Below are 21975 nucleotides of genomic sequence, written 5' to 3'. Positions count from 1 at the left end.
TTCTCCTATTTTCTCATTCTTTCCTTTTTTTTCTTTCATTGTATAATCATTTTCAGATACTTTGCTGTTCTTTTCCTCTTGCTTCCTGTCTTTGCCTTTCCTTCTGTATTTAATTTCCTCTTTCTTTTTACCTTTCCCACATGGTATGCTCTTGTTTGCACATCTTCCTTTTTAATAAGTTGAAAGGTTCTGGTTATATATATGTAAGTCACATTGAATTACCAACAAGGTAGTAAGCTTATAGTAAATTCAAAGTCAACTAGAATTAGCCGTTTGCAGTCACATGAAAGAAGATTGCATTCTAAAATAAGATTGTTTTAATGAGTTCTCTTTGAATTGTTTCCAGTTATGTTGAAATATGCCTGTTTAAATTAGTCTTTAGCAATTTGAGAATGTCTTCTATTGAAAATGTATGTTTGTGCTGAAATTTGGTACAGGATAAACTACTCCAGCAAAAAATACCATTGTGACATACCATCTAGAGAAAAGCCCTCTGCTTTGATTTCTCTATAACTTTGGAGCAGTTGTTAGAAATCAGTAGAAAATTTCTCATTGTGCATTTATCAGTGTTGTTTCATTCTGTGCTTCAGTCTACATATTTATGAACTGAATATAACAACAACATTTTTTTACTGAGCAGATGTTAGGGAATATAATGCATGTTTCTGAAGATTTCCAGAGACTGCTAAATGGTTGTGCACATGCTTCCTGAAGTCCAGAGAAACATGGTTTTTGACATAACTGTACTTAGTCAAGTTCCAAACTAGTTTTATTTTAATTTTTAATTCTTTCAAAGGCTGTAAAATATTGCTTTGGCTTCTGAAGATGCTTATACTAAAAAGTTCTAGAGGTCATGCAATGAACAATTCAGAAAAAAAAAATAAAAGGAAAGCCCTCATCTTTGCACTCAAAGGGGGCCTGAAATTCACCTTCTCAAAGTGCAGAAAAAGGTGCGGCATCCATTTTCAGTATGGTAAACTGCTGTGCCTTTGTATACCTTACGTGTTGGGAAGTTCTCTAATAACTAAATGACATGTAGTCTTATGTCTTGAGAGTAAAAGTAATAAATGTTTAATCTAAGCCTAAGAGAAAGATTAGTGAGAGGAGCCTGTATGTCTTGATGGAGAAGTGAAGTGCAGTAGGCTGGATACTGCAGCAGAAAGCATGTCATACAAGGTCTACCATTATCTTCTATTTATCTCTCATCAAGCAACTGCATTATGATTAGTAAGAACTACAAACACCATATAAAGCATACTGTGGATTATTTTTCCATCAATTCAGAAAAACATGGTCACTCATAAGTATGACAAGACGTTGTTTCACAGTATGCTGAATCTTGCTGTTGTGGTTCTTCTGTTTTTCCCAGTAGAAATGTTTATGTCTGTCTTCTCTGTTGACAGCAACACAACTAATGAGGGAACTAACGTAAAGAAGTGCTGCAAAGGATTCTGCATTGATATCCTGAAGAAGTTGTCTAAAACCGTCAAGTTCACATATGACCTGTATTTGGTGACTAATGGGAAACATGGCAAAAAAGTCAATAATGTGTGGAATGGAATGATTGGTGAAGTAAGTTCTGTTAGGTAAAAGAGCTCTTAAGTAAGAACTTAGCAATGTTTGGTTTTAATTCTTTCGGAGAAATGAGGTATTCTCTACTGAGTAATATTGGTGGTGTCTTCTCTTTGTGGATCAGGTGGTATATCATCGTGCAGTTATGGCTGTGGGGTCTCTCACTATTAATGAAGAGCGCTCTGAAGTGGTTGACTTTTCAGTGCCATTTGTTGAGACTGGGATTAGTGTCATGGTGTCACGGAGCAATGGCACAGTTTCACCATCTGCTTTTCTAGGTATGATTCTCCAATCCATCCAGATCATTTAATTGCATTTCTGTAGAGTTGGGTAGGTTTCGCTGTTCATTAAGCTATATAGTGCATTGACGTGCTTCTCTCAAGTTTTGAATTTTACATTAGGGAGTTTGTGCCATGTTGATGTGCTGATTAACATGGTTACTAGCACATGAAGATAGTGCTGTTGGTTTCAGATGCAGTGAGTGAAAACCAATGATAGTGATTTCAGTATGAAAAAGAATCCCCCAAAATCTTCAGTTCAGAAAATTACTTCCTCAAAAATGCTTCTTTACAAAGTAATTTATGCTTGTTTAGCCCATTATAAATGATTTCATATCTTTTAAACATTCACATTCACAAAATAATTTAGAAAACCCTTGTAGAATAGCTAAGAAAAAGAGACTTCCTTATGCTTAGAAGAGATCTGACAGCTAATTTGATAAGTTACCTCTGGCCTCTGAACACCATTCTACTGCACTAGAGAGCTTCTGAGTGTTTTCTCCACTCATGCAATTGAACAGTGGAGTTGTGATGATGCAGTTGAACAGTGGAGATATAGCAAGAAATGAAAGGCTGGGCAGAAAGGAGCTGGGTTATAAAGAAACAGACTTTGGTCTTCTTTCCTTGTTTGCTTCTTGTTTCAATGATTCATTTCTCCTTTCATTATTTCCCTCTCCTTCTTTTTTAGTGCTTATTGTTTACTTCTGTATTGGGTGGTTAGCCTGAATTTACCTGAAGCTGAAAAGAGAATGAGCCATGAGTTGGATCAAAAGTGCCCGGAATGCTGTTATGTTCCTCATAGTGTATTCGGGCCCAGTATTTTTTAAAGATATTTTGCACAGGAAAATAGTGCAAGGGACACTAGAATAATTTAAACAAACAAACAAACAAAAAATCATTATTTTCCAGGTATTTTACAGAACAGTTTAGTATGTTCAAGTCCATTGGGTGATCAGTGATGCCATTTTTGCATCACTGATTGTATGGTTTCTTTTTAGATTGCTAAGTGTAAGTTCTTCACTTCCACTGAAATTGCTTGTAGCCAACAAGGAGTAGATTGTTGTTGTAGTATCAGCTACAAGTGGGCAAATAATTGGGTTTTCTTGCTCAAGAATCATCATTTAGACACAGAGTTTATTTCTCGTACCTGTTCCATAAAGGCATATTACAGAGATGATGCAAATAAATATAACACAGTGAGTAATCAAATAACTTCCCAAACACAGTGGTACCTAAGCATATTTTGTTGGTGGTTAATATTTTTGTTTAATGAATGAAAGACTTTTTAATGAAATTATAAGAGGCTGTACTTTTAATGAAATATTCAGATAGCATCTTTTAATTTTTATAAGTCATTGACTTGTAAAGTTAATTCATTTTTAAAACTGCAGTTGCAGCATGTTGAAAGTATCATTTGAAATGTAAGTATTGGAGTGTTTTCTAAATGTGCTGCAAGTGCAGTTGATTTTTACTATGGACTCTACTTACCTCTTAAAAACCTGCTTACAGCTACCATCAAAAGAGAGGCTGGTTTTGCATTTTGCACAATAACATAGTTATTAGATTTCTAAAATGCATTTAATTTTATTGGTTTGGTTGGACATACATATAATTTAAAAAGCAAAAAATAACCGCTTCTTATAAAGCTCTATAGAATAGCATTCCTTTTGAAGAAATCTGATTTACTGCACCAATAAATCAAGTCTGTGCTCTCAGAACTATGTTCTGGTTTTTTAGATGTAGATGAAACTGCCACTTTACTGGAATTGACTGTGTATTTCAATAAGGTGTGCATAGTAGTAAAATGCTTTGCCATGCAAAGTACTGTCAGGCAGATAACTGAATTTATTCACAGACTGATGTTTCAGTTAAAGTGAATGTCTAAGAATAGAGTCATCTTACACAATTCTTTGAAAAGATTTTTTAAAAATCTGTCAAATACAATATTATTTTTTAAAACAGCACTTGATTACAGTTTTTGAAATATCTGCTTTTGTGATTTGTGATTTGAATGTAGACAAGTACAGGATTTTGTCTAAGCTAGATTTTCCATTCAGTGGTTGTGTCCAATAGATCTAAGTAACTGATGGGCTGACAGCCTCTTCCTCATTATCTGCTGTGTTCTGATTCTGATGTGGGTGTCTCCTTCAAATGAGAATTTTATCCACATTAAAACAGTATCATATCATACTAAAATTAAATTTATATATGCTAGATCCACAAATAGATTTTTTTTAAAGATTCTGTGAAGAATTGATTCAACTTTATTTAAACAAACAGAATAAGGGAAACCTCAAATCCAAATTTCTATATTTTTAAGAGTGAAAAAGTTCATAGGTGAGGTCAGTTTTCTTTTCTAGAGGCATTGATGCAATAGGAAATCTATACCCCTATTTATTTTATGTATTGTTTAAGTATTGGTTTTGGTGGTGGGAGGTAAAACTCCAAGTTAGTGGAGTAAGACATCTTTTTCATTGCTCAATATTCTCCATTGCCAGTCATTTGAAACATACACTGGCCAGTCATGGATTAATATTTTTCTGCCATATCACAGCTTTACTGAAAATTCTTATAAAACCTGCTGCTTGCCTGAGGGAAGTTCTCTTTCTGTCCTTTGAGAATAAAGAACAGTGCTGAATGTGTAATTTGATCTCTAATATGACAGGAAGATTGACTTTGTTATTCAATTGATTTTGTACTTGTTCAATCTTACTGCTTGCTATTCTAACTAGCTTTTTAGTTTCCTATTGCTTCTTTTAATCCTCCACCTCATTACCAGACTGCTTAAATTATTAAAGAGCATTCTGCTTAAACTATTGTTTATAGCTCACTTTTTCACATCAGCTTGTTTTGCCCTTTGCCTTATTTAGATTTTGTCAAATTACCATTGCTGTTTCTACACTGTTGCTTTTGATGAGAGCTTTATCAGCCTTGCTTTCTTCTATGAGAATGCTGTCAAAATTGTATGTTAGTTTTATGTGAATTCCAATTTAATTCAGTTAATATGTGAATTCATAGAATATTTGTTATTAACTGTATTTGGCTACATTAATGTCCTTTACCTGCCTGCACCAGAACAGATCTTTCTCTGCCTTTTAAGAATTCTGTTGTTTTGCTAACTTACGATTCTCTTCCAAACAAATAATTATAGTAATTGAGACAACTTCGTAACCTCTTTTAAAAATAAAATAATTAAAAAAAATAAAATACTGTTCCTTAACCTTATCTTAAAAACAGAAAGAGAACAGTTTGGCTTACAATTTCCCTGCCTTACCTTTTTAGTTCACATCCAAAATCACCAGTGGGGGTCTTTGGAATTTGGTCTTTTTTTGGTTCCAAATTTCTGAAAAAATTGTAGCAAAGGCAAATGATCTCATGAGATTTCCATGCTTGGGCTGAAATGATTACACTTCATTCTAGTTCTGGGTGAATCATTCCTGCTAACTCAGGCAAGGTTCAGATTGGGCTATTGGGCTCAGCACACCTCAACTCTCATTCGTAGTCATTTCATGCAATGATGGAAGAATTTTCAGTGGTTCAAATATTAGTTTAAATTCAAAGAATGAAAAAGTTAGGATGGAGGAACCTCTTGGGCTTTCAAAAAAAGGCAAAGCATTGAAACACACTAATTTATTGTCATTTCAAGTGCTTCTTGATTCTGTCCTAATTTGAAATAGTATACTAAGTTTTTTTTTCTCACACTTCAGAGCATACTCACACTTGCATTATATACCAAAATTAGGATACAAAATGTCCCCAGATAAGCTGACCTGATAAAGAGATATTACTTTGCTATACAAAACCTTTCTTACATATATCCTTATACCATGACAGCTACTACATGGACTCCTGAAATGATAGAGAATTTGTGATTGGGCAAGATGATATGTAAGAATTTTTTGTTATCACATACTATTACCATATCCAATCCTTTCAAAAAGTTGGTGCTTAGTCTGGTATTTGAAACTGCTTCTAGTTTTCTGTTCCAACCTATTTCTTTTACTTAATCACAGTTTTTCTGTCTTTCAAACTGACATTCAGTTTTCCATAAAAACCTTTTGATTTCAGAAATTTGCTCCCAGATGAGAACGAGACTTTCAAAAGGATGTGTTTGCAATTGGTAAAAACAACATCTTCATTGCAGATAGATGAAAGTAAACACAAAGAGAAAAAAATTCCGAAACAAAAAAATTTATTTTGAATGCAAGTATTTAGCTTTTTTCCCTAACACTTTTTATTGGATAGAAAAAGAGAGAGAAGTCTACTTCACTGAATTACCAAATGTATTAAACATATGCTTAATTGCTTTTGCTCTGCAGAAACACAGTCATAATGGTTGGACCATTCTGTTGATAAATGTATATAACATAGGATAAATAGAAATGCGCTACCTGATTGTAGACTGAATAAGCAGCGAGTCAAACCAATTATTTGCCACTCAGTGTCAGTGAAGGCTCTGTTGAAGAAAAGTGTGCAGCCTTTGGTTTTGAATTGCGACTTACATTTAAGATTATGACCTTAGGAATTTTGCATATATAAACTAACAGCAGTTCTTTATATATTGCTACTTAGTTACTTGCTAGCACTTTGGTTGGTAAATGCTAATTTAAAGAAAGCTGCTGGGCTTGACTAGCTGAAGACATTAGAATTCTTGTGCTGAAATTGGTTTAATGAACTGTGTTTCTGTTTCTCTTGTCTGTTTTGCTGCAGAGCCTTTTAGTGCTTCTGTCTGGGTGATGATGTTTGTGATGCTTCTCATTGTGTCTGCCATGGCTGTCTTTATATTTGAGTACTTTAGTCCTGTAGGATATAACAGGAACTTAGCACAAGGGAGAGGTAAGCTTTGCATTTTACACAACCCTAAAGCTATAAAAAAAAAAATGTATTTCCCATCCCTTGCCCTCCATCTTTGAAAATAAATTTAACATAGGAATAAAACAGTAAAAGCGGCTATGAAACTATGTTTGCTCTTAATTTAAAATATGATTTCTTGAGGGCTTATATGTTCATGTTTGTATTCTAATTCATTGGAATAAAGACATATAGAAAGGTAAGTGATATCAGAGAGTTGTATTCAGGCAGTGTTTGGCTAGTATGCTGCATCATTTGTAGAGTGTCAGCTTAAAAAAGCATTGGAATAAATTCTACAGACTCCTGACTCCTATGAATTCACAGTTAGTTCAGAGAAAATGATCTAAACTGGTGTGGTTTGGTGGATAATCTGGAAAAATAGCACTTTACATTGTATGTAGTTTTATATAGTCCCTATAAAAAGTCTGATGAACTCAGCCTTGAAATGAGGCCAGTGGCAGAAGGGCATTGCTTCTTTCTGTGTAGCATCCACGGTTATAGAAACTTCATTTTCAAAATATACCAGCACAACAAATGTAATACCGAGTTTGCCTTTCTCAGTGAAAGCTGCAGTTTGTATATTATTAGCACTTTGACCTGAGAATGGGGATTCCATGTATTGTGGTGCCCTCATCCTTCCCTTTCTTTACTTACAGTTGAGAGTGTAGCCTGTTTTTAATTTCTAAATCATGCTTGCCTCATTTTATTACAAGAGATTTTCCAGCTTGGTGAACACAGTTCTGGAGACTATTACAAACTAATGGTTTCTTTTAGATTATGATTGGCTTGGTCCCTGAAAAAGGGGATTATTGTAATGTTCAGATGATGTTATCATTTCAATGAGATGGTTTATGTGTAACCTCTGTCCAGAATAAACACTGTGATTAGGAAGGGGATATCAAAGGTGAATATAGACACTGGGGATCTAGGGACTAGGCTGTTCTTTTCTGTGCCACCTCATGTGCTGGAATTGATTATTTATCATACTTATGGCTAGAAAGGCATATTATGGCACTAGACCATCCTAACTTAGCTGTAGAGCCTTGCCATGAATCCAGCTGCTGTTCATTTGAAACATGGGAAGCTTAAAATAATCAGGAATCTTTTATGTAGATTACTCCTTTCCCTAGGCATTTTTGGCAGGATGAAGCTCAATGGTAATACAATCTCCAGTAGCATAAACAGATTTAGGTTGCTTTCTTGGCATATACTTTCCTTATCATTGTTCCTCAGAAAATACATATTATCTGTGTACCAGCTCAATCTTAAATGGCTCTAGAAGGTAGTTTCATAAACCAAAAGTCAGCTTCATTGTGTTTATTTTACTGCACTCTATCCTCTTAGCATTGCTGCAGAATATAAAGAGGATAAACTAAGATGTTGTGCTTGATTGCATTGTGAAAAATATGCACTGTATCAGAGAGCATTTCTACTGAAATGAGAACATGCACTGAGTATACCCAATTCGGGTTTTATTCTTTTAATAATAACTAAATTATTATTAAAATAAATTATAATTAAATTAATAACTAAATCTGAGTTTGTAATGTGCATCCCCTAGGATAAAGGGACAGGGCAGGGAAGGAGGTAATATGACAGGTGTCTGCATCAGAGCTTATTGTCTGAATTGCTATTTAATCGAAAAATAGACACTTATAAAAAAGTCAAATGAGTCACAGTCAGGGGAGGCCTGTTTCTCTCCATTGAGGATAAAGGGCGTCTAGATGACGAGCAGTATGTGATGACTGCACTGTACTTACCTAGAGCTGGGTAAGAGCAAACTTCCCCTTATTCTCATAGGGCTCTACAAATAAGGCCTTTGAAGTGGATAACAGCATTGCTAGTCCACTTCTGCCGCTCTGAGGGCATGAGGGCATCACGCTGACGGCTTCTATTTGAAGCCAGAGAACTGACTCTGAACATGTGAGGTAGCCATAGTGTGGTTTGCTCTAAGTTACGTATCTATACAGGTAGCTCTTTTGTGTTGACTTACTGATTTATCCTCTGAGTGCAAAGTTGCTTAAAAGTAGGTGACATATTCCCACATTTTGATCTTCAATATGCTTACATAAAGTTAAAAAAGCATAATGTTGGAAGACTGGAGATGATAACAAATCATTTAGGTGACAAAAGTACTGGAATTGAATCATTAAGACTTAAACCCACAGTTTTCCATTTTACATGTCCGCTGGCACAAAAGACCGAAAGGGGCAATACTGTGCACAAACCTTACTGCAAAAGACCTATCAGTTTGCTTCTCCTTGAAATCTATGCTTTCCATTTTCATCTTAAAACTTTTGAACTAAATGCCACATAGAAAATGTTGAATTATTTTTTACAAATATGGAAATTAATGTCATTACAATAGAGAGTACCTATGGTAAATCCTGTCATTCCGTGAGGAGTACAGTGAATACGTATTGAAATAATTTTTAACTGTGTCTTTGTGAGTGATCTGTTGTTATTACGTAGGGTATCTTGGCAAGGTTTAATTTAACTGCAACTAAAATAGCTGCTCTTTGCAATTACAGATCCCCATGGGCCGTCCTTTACGATTGGAAAGGCAGTGTGGTTGCTCTGGGGCTTGGTATTCAACAACTCTGTGCCTGTGCAAAACCCCAAAGGGACGACAAGTAAAATTATGGTGTCAGTTTGGGCTTTCTTTGCTGTCATTTTCCTGGCTAGTTATACTGCCAATTTAGCTGCATTTATGATTCAAGAGGAATTTGTTGACCAAGTGACTGGACTGAGTGATAAAAAGGTAGGTCTTCAGCTCAAAACATGCCAGTGTCCATACTTCATAATCCTTCTACAAATTTGTGCTTTATGCTACAAAAACTCTGGGCAAGATAATAAGCTAAAACTGGATTATTTCACTCTGAGTGTAACCCTTTACTAACAAACCTAAGACCCAAAGAATGAAAATATCAGACTGTTTTCAAAGTCTTTGAGTTACCTTTGCAAAAGTAACTGCATTAATTGAAAAGTACCTTTATTTTGTGATAGAAATCAATTCCTGTTTGATTAAAAGGAATGTCTCACCAATATACAAAAGCTTGAAAAATGAAAAAGTCAGTTTGAATGCAGGGAAGGCATATTTAAAATTATTTGAACATCTCTGTGTGGAATATTAATTATATATTAACTGACAAAATATTCATAAACCCAGCAAATATCCAGTAATTATCAGAAGCTTGTTAATGCTCCTGAAAAAATGTCTTTTTGCTTTCTATGTAGCATGCAAGGAATTTATAGAAAAAGTTCAGATTTAAAGTGGTGCCAGCACAAGCAAGCAAAGAGAAATGATAAAAAGTGATACATACTGTCTGTGGATGTTTGAATGTTTTCCTTGTATGAAATGGCAAGAGTAAATAGGAAAAAGAAACAAATAAGAAAATTGGGGAGTTTGTGTTATCACACTGAACTGAGATGTAAATTACATAGGATAAGGCACAGAATTTTGATATGTTTGTGGAAGATGCTTTCCTAATTCAAGAACTTTTGTAAGGATTTCACTTTGAACAGTAGTCTCTGATAGTTCACTTAAACCCTACTTGTTTCACACAAACTGACAAATAGTAAATATGCTTATTTTTCATATTGTTCTAGCTTGACCGTTCATCTTTCTTCTACTGAAAGTATACTTCCCAGATCTTAGTACTTTTGAATTTTAATCAATAGTCTTATAAATCTGAAACCTAGCAATTACTTCTTTTTTATTTCATTTGTGTGACTGCTTTGTAATAGTGGTATTGCATGGAGGGATTGAAGTCCATTTGCAAAATTATTGTTGTGATGGATATGCCCAAAATACATGAAGGGCATGCTGTCTTCAAGTTTGTGCCCAGTTGTTTTAAAATGAAACTAAATATTGACATTAAGAAATAATATTTAAATGGAGCATAGCACAGGGGAGAACTTCACAAGGGAATTTTCTCAAAGGACAGAAAATAAAGGAAATTGTTATTCAAAAGAAGGCAGCAGCTCAGATAGCCTTGTGTCTGTTTTTTGGTTTAACTGCTTTTTATGACCAGCCTTTGATTGATTGCCTGGCGTATCAAACCATGAATTGCAAGCATGCCTAGAGGAAAGACAGATAAAAAGAAACAAAAAATGATAGTAGTTTTGTTTTCATTAAGTTGTGTTCTCACAAAACCTTTGAAAGACTATGAAGACTGTTAAATATACCTCTATTTTAAGATAATATTCTTAGTAAGAGACAGATAAAAAGTATTCTTCTCTTGAGGATTAAAAAAAAAGGATTTGAGAAATATCTTTCTCCCGTTCGTGAGAAAGTACAGAGAATTTTCCTGGGAAGTCTCAGTTTTGGCAGGATTTGGCTTGCACCTGGCACAGCACTTGCATTCAGGTCTGCCAGTGCACCCTTATCTTCCTCTCTTTGCTGGCTGTTTGCTTCTTTCACCTATGGGCTGGGAAAATGTCAGTATTTGTTCTGTGGCTTTTGGCTAATAACTTCCTTATTTTTCTCTTTTTTCTATTCTTTCTGCTAAGTAGGGTATTATTTCCACAAAAAGCAAAATAAAAATAGAAAAATACCATCTGTTTTTGTGTGGTCTGCTGATCATTTATTTGATCTGCCACCTTTGTTGCTATTTTACAGTTCTTCAAATTTTGCCTGAGATGTATAGAGATAAATCAGGGGACCCATGCCTTTTCTGATTAAATTAAACAAGCCGGAACTCCAGAAAAGCAATGATCTATTTCAAAACATTCTTCTTGTCATACACAGGTTTTGCCTCCTCCACAATCCTGAGGTTTATCGGATTTTAAAAATTCAAATATTTAAGGATAATTTATGGGAATATAATCTGATTCATGTTAAATTATTTTTCTCCCCTCTTTGCCTTGTTGCTGCAATGTTGTTAGTAGGACAACAATTCAGGAATTTGCAACAATTTTGCTGTTGTTCAGTAGAGAGCTCTGACCCTTGCTGCAAGCAAAGCAGTAATAGGCAAAGGCCAGTGAGAAGGAACAGAAGTATGGGTAAAATTAATTTTAAATAAGTAATATCTAGAAGTTCAATAAATTTTTGAAAAAGCTTCTGGGCTGGTAAATCAGTTTACTATTTTTTCCCTCTCCCCTTTTTCCTACTGCCACAACTGAAGAGTCAAGCTCTTTAGTCAATGCTGTATTGTCAATGCAATCAAGTATTCCCAGTTAGAGATACTGGGGTTTCTCAGGCCAGCTCCATATGTGATAGACTATAGAGAAGAGAAGCCAGGAGAAAACTCTTCTCTCTCTGAGCAGTCATCCCTCACTCTCCGCATTCAGTACCTTCCCATTCAGGAAATGTGTTATGCTCTAGCATCTGGTTCACCAGGTTTGCTAAACACATGATGACGTGCTATTGACCCTTCCTTGCTTTAAGACCTCTTGATAGTTTCCTCAACCTTCATAAAGTTGCTAATGAATTTCTGAATGCCGTGTCATCCATGTGTCACCCTGAAATACATGGCACAGCATGTACTGGAGTTATTAGGGGTGGGTGTTCATAAACTCAAATGATTCACAAAATGAGAGGAAAATTATATTTTGACATTCTTGTGTATGTAAAAGATTTTTAAAAGCTTTGTGTTCATAAAAAGGTGCAGAAAATGAGTCCAAAAGTATCCAGCAAAGCTGGCATTTGTAGCACTTGTTACTTTTGAGACCATTTATGCCTTTTTCATGTAATGAAAGCGAAAATATTACTGAGGGAGAGTAGGTAGCACTGGACAGAATTGTCTTACAAAGTGTTTGTCTGCTGTGATTCCTCCACACAGTCACATTTTAAGAAAAGTCCCACGTGTATGTGGTCTAGGGGATTCTCTTCAACATTAATAGGAAGCTCTAATTATGCCATTTACAGGTTACTTATTTTTGCAAGATTCACAGTATGTTGTAACCTTGGCTTTATATTTTTGTGCAACAAGATGTCACAAGGTCTATAGTTACTCAAAGATATGTCTGTGTGAAAACAGAGCAGGCTGAGGTCAAAGACAGCGTGGATGATGGGGTGGTTAGGGTGACCCTTTTACCCCAATCCATCTCTCCACTTCAATATTAGACTTTTACAGTGCTTTTTGAGTGTTGTCAGGCATAGATATTGACTGCATTTCAGGAACTGATGATTATAATAATAGTCTTGGAATTACTAATAGCTATATTTTTCAAAGATCAGAAATCAGATTGTCTGTGTTTTCCATCTGGTGAGACAAGAAAGGAGAGAGTTCAAATATAGGTGTTTTTATATCACTCGAAACCAGCCATAATTCCTGTTAAAATCTGTGTTAGCAGAGGGAGAATATTTACTGTTTTCTACTATTATTTCAGAAATGTTTACCACAGTTCCTTAAAATACTCCAGAACAATAACAAACAACTGCTCTGAATACCAGGCTTTTCAGGCAAGCATGCAAATCTTCAGATTAAGTCACTATTTAATGTTTGTGAAAGATCACTTTACTAACTTCATGAAATTGTCAGTTTTATTAAGGCATATAGGTAAAACAAAATAAAAGCAAAAGATTGGAGTTTTTGTTGCCATGTGCCCCAGTTCTAGCAACTGGCAGAGCATGGGGAAACAAGAACAAATTGGTTAGTCTTCTGAATAACAGTAGGTCTATCCACAGTTATGATTCAAGCAGGGGGCTTGTTCATTCAATTTAAGGATTTTATTAATGGTTAAAAAAAATCAGCATTTCGGAAATGTCTAGGAAGAAAATTGCTTCCTAGCAGACATGATATATTTTATTTCCCATCATGGGGCTTCAGGGAAAATGAGTACATGTAAAGACTTGATCCTTTTTTCTTTCTTGTCTCATGCCTGCCACATAGATCTTTGCTGCAGTCATAGAGCCTATATGCTTCTCCAGGACATGTCAGTTCACAGAATATAAGTTTAAAATTATTGATGAGAACTTTATACATCTTAGATATGAGTGCACTGTTAGTAAAAAGATTTTAAACCCTTCCTTTCTTCTTTACAAGTAGTCTGTGAGCAGGCAGTAGTAGCAGACAATCAATTAAAAAAAATTATCTCCTTGTGACTGTTAAAATTCATTGGTTGGGTGTCTTGTGCCAAGGAATTTCAGTCTGTGGATGGCGTTTGGAACTATTCACCTGCTTGTTATCCCTGTGATCTCTGAATGAACTAGTACTTTTTATTAATCTCTGCTCTCCTGCAGAAATGTTTTTGTGTTCCATGAATGTTCAGTTTGGGACAGATACCTCAATTCCTTCAACTACTCCTATGGGAGGAAACTCCTCCCATCATCTTCAACTCATATGAATGTTGTTGAAAAGTGAGAATATTCGGAACCAAACTCCATTTCTAAATTATCAGGATACTCCTCCATGATCTCCCTGTTCCCTCAATTCCCCTGCCATACCCCAGGACTAGGAATTGAGCTTGCAGAATGCTCATCACAGCCGAGTTTCCAAAAAATTTCAGCTGTATGAACAGCAGCAATTTTTACAGGTCTTGAAATTGATGTTTTTTCTTTAATTATTTTTTTCCAGTTCTATTGACTGGCTAATTTGATACAGATATTAGGAGATATTGGAAGCCATCTCACTATTTCGGGGATTCATTATCAGTAGATTTAAATGAAGTTAATAGCAAGCTACATCTGTATCAGTAGAATCTCTGGACATATATTTAAGAGCAGGGTTTGTTTCAGTGCTGCATAATAAACTCAAAAAAGGAGACAGCAAATATAGACTAGGAACCATGACTAGTATATAGTGTAATTTTAGTGCATGGGTCAATTAGCATGTGTAAAGTAGTAGCAAAGTAATAATTTAAACAGTAAAGCTGTGAAAAGGGGAAATGAGAAAAGTAAGACATCTGTTAGCTAAACGAATAGAGAAAAATAGAATTCATTCCTTTATGCTTTGTCAAAACATGCTTAATTAAAATGAAGCATTTAATTGTAGTTCTGTAACATGAAAATATTGTTGCAGCAATAATTTCATAGTCAAGGTTTGATGGAATTGAAAATACTCCCAGTTTTTGTATAAGCCTATTTGTATTCTCTTTGCAAATTGGCACTGGATCCTGGGAATTCTTGATGCCCTGAGACCAAACTTTAAAAAGAGAAATATTACATATGTAGCCCAAAGGAAGCAGCAGCTGTATAAATATTAGCTGTCTCTTGCAGCACAGGGTACGTAGACTGCTCTTCTAACTTTAACAGTAAAAACAGACTGCATTTTACTGTGGAATTCATGGGTGACTGCTTTTATCAATGCTCAATTGAATTTCCTTGTTAGCCAATAGTTCCTCTAATTTGAGCGGTCTTTTCATATATTTCTTAAAGACACATTTTAACTTAATACTAAAGTGTGACTTGGTATTTAAAGGGAGATCTTGAAAAGGTGCATAAGGAATTTTGAAGTCCGTTAGCAAAACTTTATGTGAGATTATCTGAATGATTTCCAAATCTGAAACCTGAGTGTGCTCTGAGCTATTGCTATTCCTTTGCAGATATTCCCTGGCTTGTTTGTCTGTGCTGATGCAATAGTGATATAGAGGGTAAAATTGTAGAATAAACCTATATGACCTCAAGCAGACTGTAGTTTTAAATTGTAGGAATAAATAGGGACTAGGATTATAGGTGTGAGAGCTCCAGAAGCCCTTTTCATGTCAAGTGACGTAGCTGCTGAGCCCTGGGGGAAGGTGCAAGAACTTTTAGTCCCCTGGAATCATGGTGGTGGAAGGAAAGCCAGCCCTCACCCTGTCCCTCCCTGCGCACAAGCTTCCCGCAGGCACCCGCACCCCTCCGGGAGCAGTGCGTTAGGCTCCCTGTCAAATAGTGCAAATAGCCCTTTTGCCTTCTTTGTGTGGGGACCCACAATGTCACAACTGAGATGGAAGTGTGAAATAACTATCAACAAAATACCGTTTTCTTTTAATTGCCGTTTACCAGTGTGTCTGCTTGTAGTTTGGGTTCACTAGGGAAGATGTTGGCAGATGAGGAACATCTGCCAGTATCTTGCTGCTCCAGTTTCTGCTGTCCTGCCATATTACAATGCAGGGGAGAAAGTCACATTAGAATGGCAAAATTGAGCTGTTTTTACTTTGCATGTAGATGATTCTGTAAGTTCGGTCAGTGGGAAGACAGTTTCTGCTACAATAGAGCTGAATTAACCCACAACATTTGCCTAGAAGAAATGTGAGGCAGCTTCTGGTTTTTTCAACCTGGAATTGCCCTTCTTCACATTTTGAATGCCTGGAACACTTTGCTTTTCCCTTTTCTCTCTAGTTTCAAAGGCCATATGACTATTCACCTCCTTTTCGATTTGGAACCGTCCCAAATGGAAGCACAGAGAGAAATATCAGAAACAACTACCCTGATATGCACCTTTACATGACGAAGTATAATCAGAAAGGAGTTGAAGATGCCTTGGTCAGCTTGAAAACTGGGTAAGCTTTTTTCCATGGATTTTAAAAAACACTGTAGACTTTGCAGAAACTGAGAAATATTGATCTGTGCTTACTGTGATACTGAACAGACTGATGTCAGGCGTGCTGTGTAGTACATGGCTCTTTTTTTTATTTTTCAACTGCATTTTACAGATATCAGAGAGGAAAACGATTGCCTGTGATTTGTATGACTTTTAAAATTACATGGAAGACTGATGCCCTATGTAAATTACATTCAAAGGGCAGAATTAGTATTTCTCAAATTTAGAGAGAGATGGACCTGGAGTTGGGTGGGGACTCAACACAGAACATGATGTTTTGTGCAGTCTCTCATTATCTTTGCAGAACTTGCTCTGAAAGGTGCTTTTGCAGGGTGAATTTCTTACAAAGCTTGTTTGTCTGGCCAGTGTGCAACTACTTGTTATTTCTTTTCAACTTCCCATCCCTTTCGCATGCTTTTCGGTCCACTCTTACATTTTTCTTCCCTCTAATTAGCATGGCCCTGTACATTTACTGTCACATCTGAAGTATTGACTTCGATCTTTGTAAAATCTGTTGAAATGAGATAGTCTCAAATGTACTATCTAATCCTGCTTCTGGCAATCTTGGCAAATATTCTGGCAAATATTATTCTCCTTCTTCCTTAAGATCTGAGATTTAGACTTGAGTGCCATCTATCCTTTTGTCTCTCTGAAGTAGCCCATTCTGCCTGGTTGGACAAAGAGACTGAATTTTCATTCTTAATCCTCAAAAGGTGTAAGAGTGACTCACTACTTGTGTCAGTATTCATCTGCGTGACAGGAATGTGTTAGCTCTAGTAATCTTTTCTAAACATATAGGCTTGATAATAGCATGTGTATTTTTGTTAATAATACTGGATTACAATAATCATAATTTATCAATATAGTTTGTTTAGGTTTGTTTTGAAGTTTGAGAAAGCTAAGTTACCCAGAGTGGGTTTCAGTACATCTACTCTAGTGGCTGTTTCGAGGCACATCTCACCTGCAATTATTTATGGTGAACACAGGACACGTTTCTCCCTGTACTAAATTAAGCTATTACTTTTGGTCCTCTTTTGGGAACTGCTTGTCCTTTTAATTTTTACTCTCCTCCCAAACATATAGGGGATTGTAACATATCTCTTATGCAAAAAAACCTGAAGTCCCCAAATCTTTCCTTAGAGTGCAGGTTCCATTCGTTAAAAAGTTATCCTTCCTACTGTTTCCTTCTCTGCTGACTCCGTGTTGCTGTCTGGACTCCCTCTGCCATTATTTCTCAAGGCATTCTCAACTGGCGTTTCTCAAGCACGGTTTGTCGTATCCTAGGATAGACATGTGACATAACGTGAGATGAACCTCGCCCAAGGTCTTCCAAACTGGAGGCAGAGCCCCCGCTCTGACCGAGCCTGTGCAACTGATATGTCCTGGGTGACAGCTAAATTATGCATTACAGATAGTCAGCTGAATGCTACCATTCCTGCTGTGAATTTTTAAAGAAGAAGCTATCCTTAATTTCAGCCATTGCTTAGGGCTTGTTCAGTTGGATGGATAGTTTATTTAGGGGAGGTATATTCCTTGTACTTTTCACCAACCATTTGTGCTACTGAAAGCCCTTGAAAAAACGCTGTTAGCTTTAAAATCAGGCCACCTGTCAGATACTTGAACATGAAAAGGGGAGGGCTACCCGACTGCAGTGTGGTTCAGGACAATCACTCAAACTCAGGCTGGCTGCTCTTGTGCCAGCTGCTGCTCTTCCTCAAAAGCTTTAGTCCTTTTGACAGTATAAGCTATTCATTTTTTATAGTCCCCCCCCCTTCCCCCCCACCCCGTGCTGGAGTTTCTTTCCTCTTCTAAGTGATTTCTCAGTGTGGACACCCCCAGGTGTCTACCTTGCTCCCCTTGACTGACATTTCTGTAGCAGATGGTGCAAATAAGCTGCCATGTGCAGTGTTTTCCGGATCAATATAAGTAACTGCTACATACAGCTGCGCTCCTTAGTATTTTGTCTGACGGCACCTACAGAAGGATTAAACAGCATGCCATCGGCTGCTGAAGTTTCCCACAATAGAAGTGTCACTTTGCGTTTGCTTATATCACAGGTTTGGACATTCCAGCAGCAGAGTAGTGTCAAGTGGGCTTACATGTTTTTCTGCCTTCAGTTTCTGTGCAGCAAGAACTGTGCAAAGACCCAGTCAATGTGGTAATTGTGGGCAGTAAACTCAGTTACAGATCAGGCGGCATGATCGTACCTTCTTTTTGCCTCAGAGTGGTTTCTCTCTGGAAAGATGATTTCATTTAGGTGACCAAAGCGATCAGGCTCTGTCGTCCTCACCTGTCACTTGCACCTTGAGCGCACCCAGGTTTTCCTTTTTGCTAAGATGTTGGTGAAGATGTGATGCAGCTCCTGTGGCTGACACCTCAGGGATCTCTGGAGCTAAAAGTGTCCTGAATGAAAGACATGAGACTGTGTAATATGGGACTGTAATAACTTGCATTCTCTGTAGGGAGGAGAACAGAAAAGCCTCAATAGGTATTTGGTAGTATATTACAATTGCCTGCCTCTTCTTTTTCTCCAGACTCATATTCTTCAAAAACATCATTTTTCACTTTTTCTACCAAATTTTCTGTTCTGTTCCTCAGTATACTCTTCATTTTTTATATACCTGCACTGTATCTTCTTCCTTTCTCCGTTGTGAAGTATTTGAGCAGATTGTTTCTCTCTTCCATGTGGTTTGCCCTTTCATCCTTATCTAGATGTGATGAAGCTTTCACCTTCCCTACTTCACTTGATCCCATGATTGTTAATACATCTTGCCCCATAGAGCCTATGTTGCTACTGCTCTTCTGAGGACGACCTGTTGCTTCTTCCTCAAACTGCTTCTGCTTCCAAGAAAATATATAATATCTATTTTCCTCTTCAGGATGTATGTGTTCTGCTTACCTTATTACAGCTATTTTGTCTGTTTTCATCTTTATCTCTTGTCAAAGCTATTCCTGTACTTTTATCTTTTTTTCTTTTTTCATCCTCATCATTGGTAGCATACAACAAGCAATTTTTCTTACATATGGTAAAGCTTGCTGCTTCTGCACATCTTTTTGAAGATGAACGACCTGGTAATTATAGAGTCATAGACTACAGACCCGGGAATGACTTGCAAAGATTGTCTGGTTGATAACTGCTGCTGTGAGTCAAAATAAATAGTACCTGTGTTACTCCTGAAGAATGTTTGTATAACCTGTATGTATTTCCAATCTCACTTTTGAAACTACTTTTGCTTAATTGAAGACATAAGATTTAGTCCCCTTTAATTCCCTATATAGAGTGTTTGATTCTAATTTTATGGTGGAGCAAAAAATACCAGCAATCAGGCAATACTTAATGACTGAATACTGCTACACATGTGGCATCTGATCTAAACAGAATCAAACTATCAAGTAGTTGCTTGTCACAATTCAGTCTGGCTTTGCTGTATCTCAAACTCTTAAGCCTTTCCATCAGCTTTAATTAGCGTTAACCTCTTGAGATGTATCAGGAATATCTTGATCTTTGAGACCATCATGTTTAATACATGTTACTGAGTTGAACTGGAAGAAGAAAGCGGGAAAGAGACAAAAATAAAGCTTCAGATGCACAGATTTATCTAATTTCTTTTTTGTTGAAGACATGCTCACGTCCCTTTCCTCATTCTGAAAACAAAAAACAAACTGGTCTTTTTATCTTGCTTTCTCCCAAGAAGTGAAAAATCAGCTGCTTCAGTCCAGTCGCTAACGTGGCTGGGAAAAACCTCAAGGGCAGAAATATGGATAGAAATGTGTATAAAATAAATTACGTTCCTGCCTTTATTTCCTGGTCTGGTATGGAGGTTAGATAGGTCTTGTGTCAGAGTATTGCTGTACATGCAGAGATGAGTGTGCACACATCCGTGTCTGGGAAGCCTTGAATGAAATACCCAGCCCCTTTCTGTTTTCATCTTTGAGAGGTGAAGCTAATAGTGTTTCAAAAATTAACTTACAAGGAAAGCATCTGCATTTGTTTTTTTTAATTAGAACAAACAACTTCACTACATGGGCAATAGCCTTAGACCTATCTTGTTCAATTAGCATCAAAAATGTTTAAGACCATTCTAGAAAGGAATCAACTGGGAAATGCTGCAAATCAAAATGGAAATGAGATTTTTGCTTTAGACTGACATTGACATTATACTTACTCCTTCAGGTGAATCCCCTTGGGGAGGGTTCATTGCAGTTTACTCATGAAGGCTTGTTGCTATCAATGGTGAAGGCAAATTTATCAGCTATTTTGGTTTTACCCTTTTTGTTTGATAAGAAATCAAGCTTTGTTTCTGAAAATACAAAAAAAAAAAAAAAATCTGTAAAGTCTCAGTAATATCTACCTCTTGTCAATAGTGTCTTATTTCTGAGACTCACAGATACAGGTCTCAGAAAGCTGCTGAAACGCCATTTGAACAACAGCAGAACTTTCTGTATTTGTTAATTAAAGGTATCAGTTTGCAACCAGGCCTGTTAAAAGGGAGGAAAATTCATGCACCTTGTTATTGAAGTACTACATAATATTTTTCAAAATGGCAAAATATTGTCCCTCCTTCAATGCAATTTCGTACTGAAAGTAATCACAATCTTACAAGCTTGTCAAAAAATGTACTGGCATTTTTCTCTAAATGTCATGCATATAAGGGATCAGCTGAACCACACGTGCTGTGCTACCTGCAGAGCTTCAGATTGCTCTTTAGGCAGGACTGAGCAGCTCAGGAATTCTCCAGAGTTTTTTGTTCCGTTTCCTTAGTGAAAACAGAAATGGCAGTTATTTTCCTGAGCATCATTCAGAACAGTAAAGTCTGTAAGATATTAGCTAATGTATTCTTGGTGGGTGAAGTCCAGCTCTGTTAGAGCCATGGTGGCTCCTCTGTGTTCTTTAGATGTTTATCGATCACATAAAGTTCTAAAAATGCATCTCAAGCATTTCTGTCTATGCTGCATTTAATTAATCTACATTTCTAGAACCCTCTGTACCAGAGACACAGATCCTATTGATTTTGCTTCTTGAAGAGAGAATAGGTCTTCAAATAGGAAGTAGTTAATTATTGTTTTATGTTTACAGTGGCTGTTTGGGTTTGTTTGCTTCTGTTTGCTTTGCTATATTTTTCCACAACAACAAGGTTATAGTTAAAGAATGCTATCTTTTTGCAAGCAAAACAACCTTACCTGTTGTAATTCTTTGGTGTGGGTTGTATCAGCTCATAGCTGTTGAGTTTGCATGTAGTGTTCCTCTGTGTATGAGTGTTCTGCTGCTGTAAAACTGTCAAGAGGAGAAAATGCAACGGCAATAAAATGGAAATGCATTTCACGTTCTCACCTTTGCCCCAACACACCTACATTAGAATATTGTGTGGGATTTAACTGCTAATAGCTGAAATTAGAAAATTTAATTGGGAGAGTCTCTTCTTACTAGTGAGATAAAATGGCAAACTTTCACTTGCCTATTGCCTGTCACTGATGCATCCATCTAATTTTTTTCTTCACTTCCTTCATTTTCCTGGATATGAGGACTGCAGCTGAGTATGGCGCAGTGTATATCTTGTTTCAAGAAAAGAGATGGTCTAACTGATGCTGTGTTATGGCAGCATATTGATATGAGGACTTTATTTCAGTTTCATTGCAAAAAGCTGAGAATATAACTTGTTTCAAGGAAACTGCAGTAATGAATCCCTTGTGTTCCGCAGGCAAGCAGCCCCATGTTGTAAGCTGCAGACCCCCTTACTGTCATGAGCGGTTTTCAGCTTTTATTTACAGCCACAGCTGTGACTATATATTCAGGGATTTGATGCTAA

General features: G+C 36.5%; 1 protein-coding gene across 1 annotated transcript in view; it reads left to right on the top strand.

Moving 5' to 3' along the window:
• Window positions 1–21975, top strand: part of GRIN2A (glutamate receptor, ionotropic, N-methyl D-aspartate 2A) — a 182758-nt gene that overhangs the window by 130544 nt on the left and 30239 nt on the right. The window contains exons 5-9 of the mRNA XM_010578444.1: window positions 1404–1572; window positions 1697–1850; window positions 6561–6686; window positions 9233–9462; window positions 15967–16127. Coding sequence (XP_010576746.1) covers window positions 1404–1572; window positions 1697–1850; window positions 6561–6686; window positions 9233–9462; window positions 15967–16127 — 840 coding nt within the window. The remainder of the gene's footprint in view (window positions 1–1403; window positions 1573–1696; window positions 1851–6560; window positions 6687–9232; window positions 9463–15966; window positions 16128–21975) is intronic.

This window comes from Haliaeetus leucocephalus, unplaced genomic scaffold (assembly GCF_000737465.1).
Source record: "Haliaeetus leucocephalus isolate CR32 unplaced genomic scaffold, Haliaeetus_leucocephalus-4.0 Scaffold636, whole genome shotgun sequence".
Classification (NCBI taxonomy): Eukaryota; Metazoa; Chordata; class Aves; order Accipitriformes; family Accipitridae; genus Haliaeetus; species Haliaeetus leucocephalus.
The sequence above is the reverse complement of the archived record's forward strand: the minus strand, read 5'-3'. Positions and strand labels throughout refer to the sequence as shown.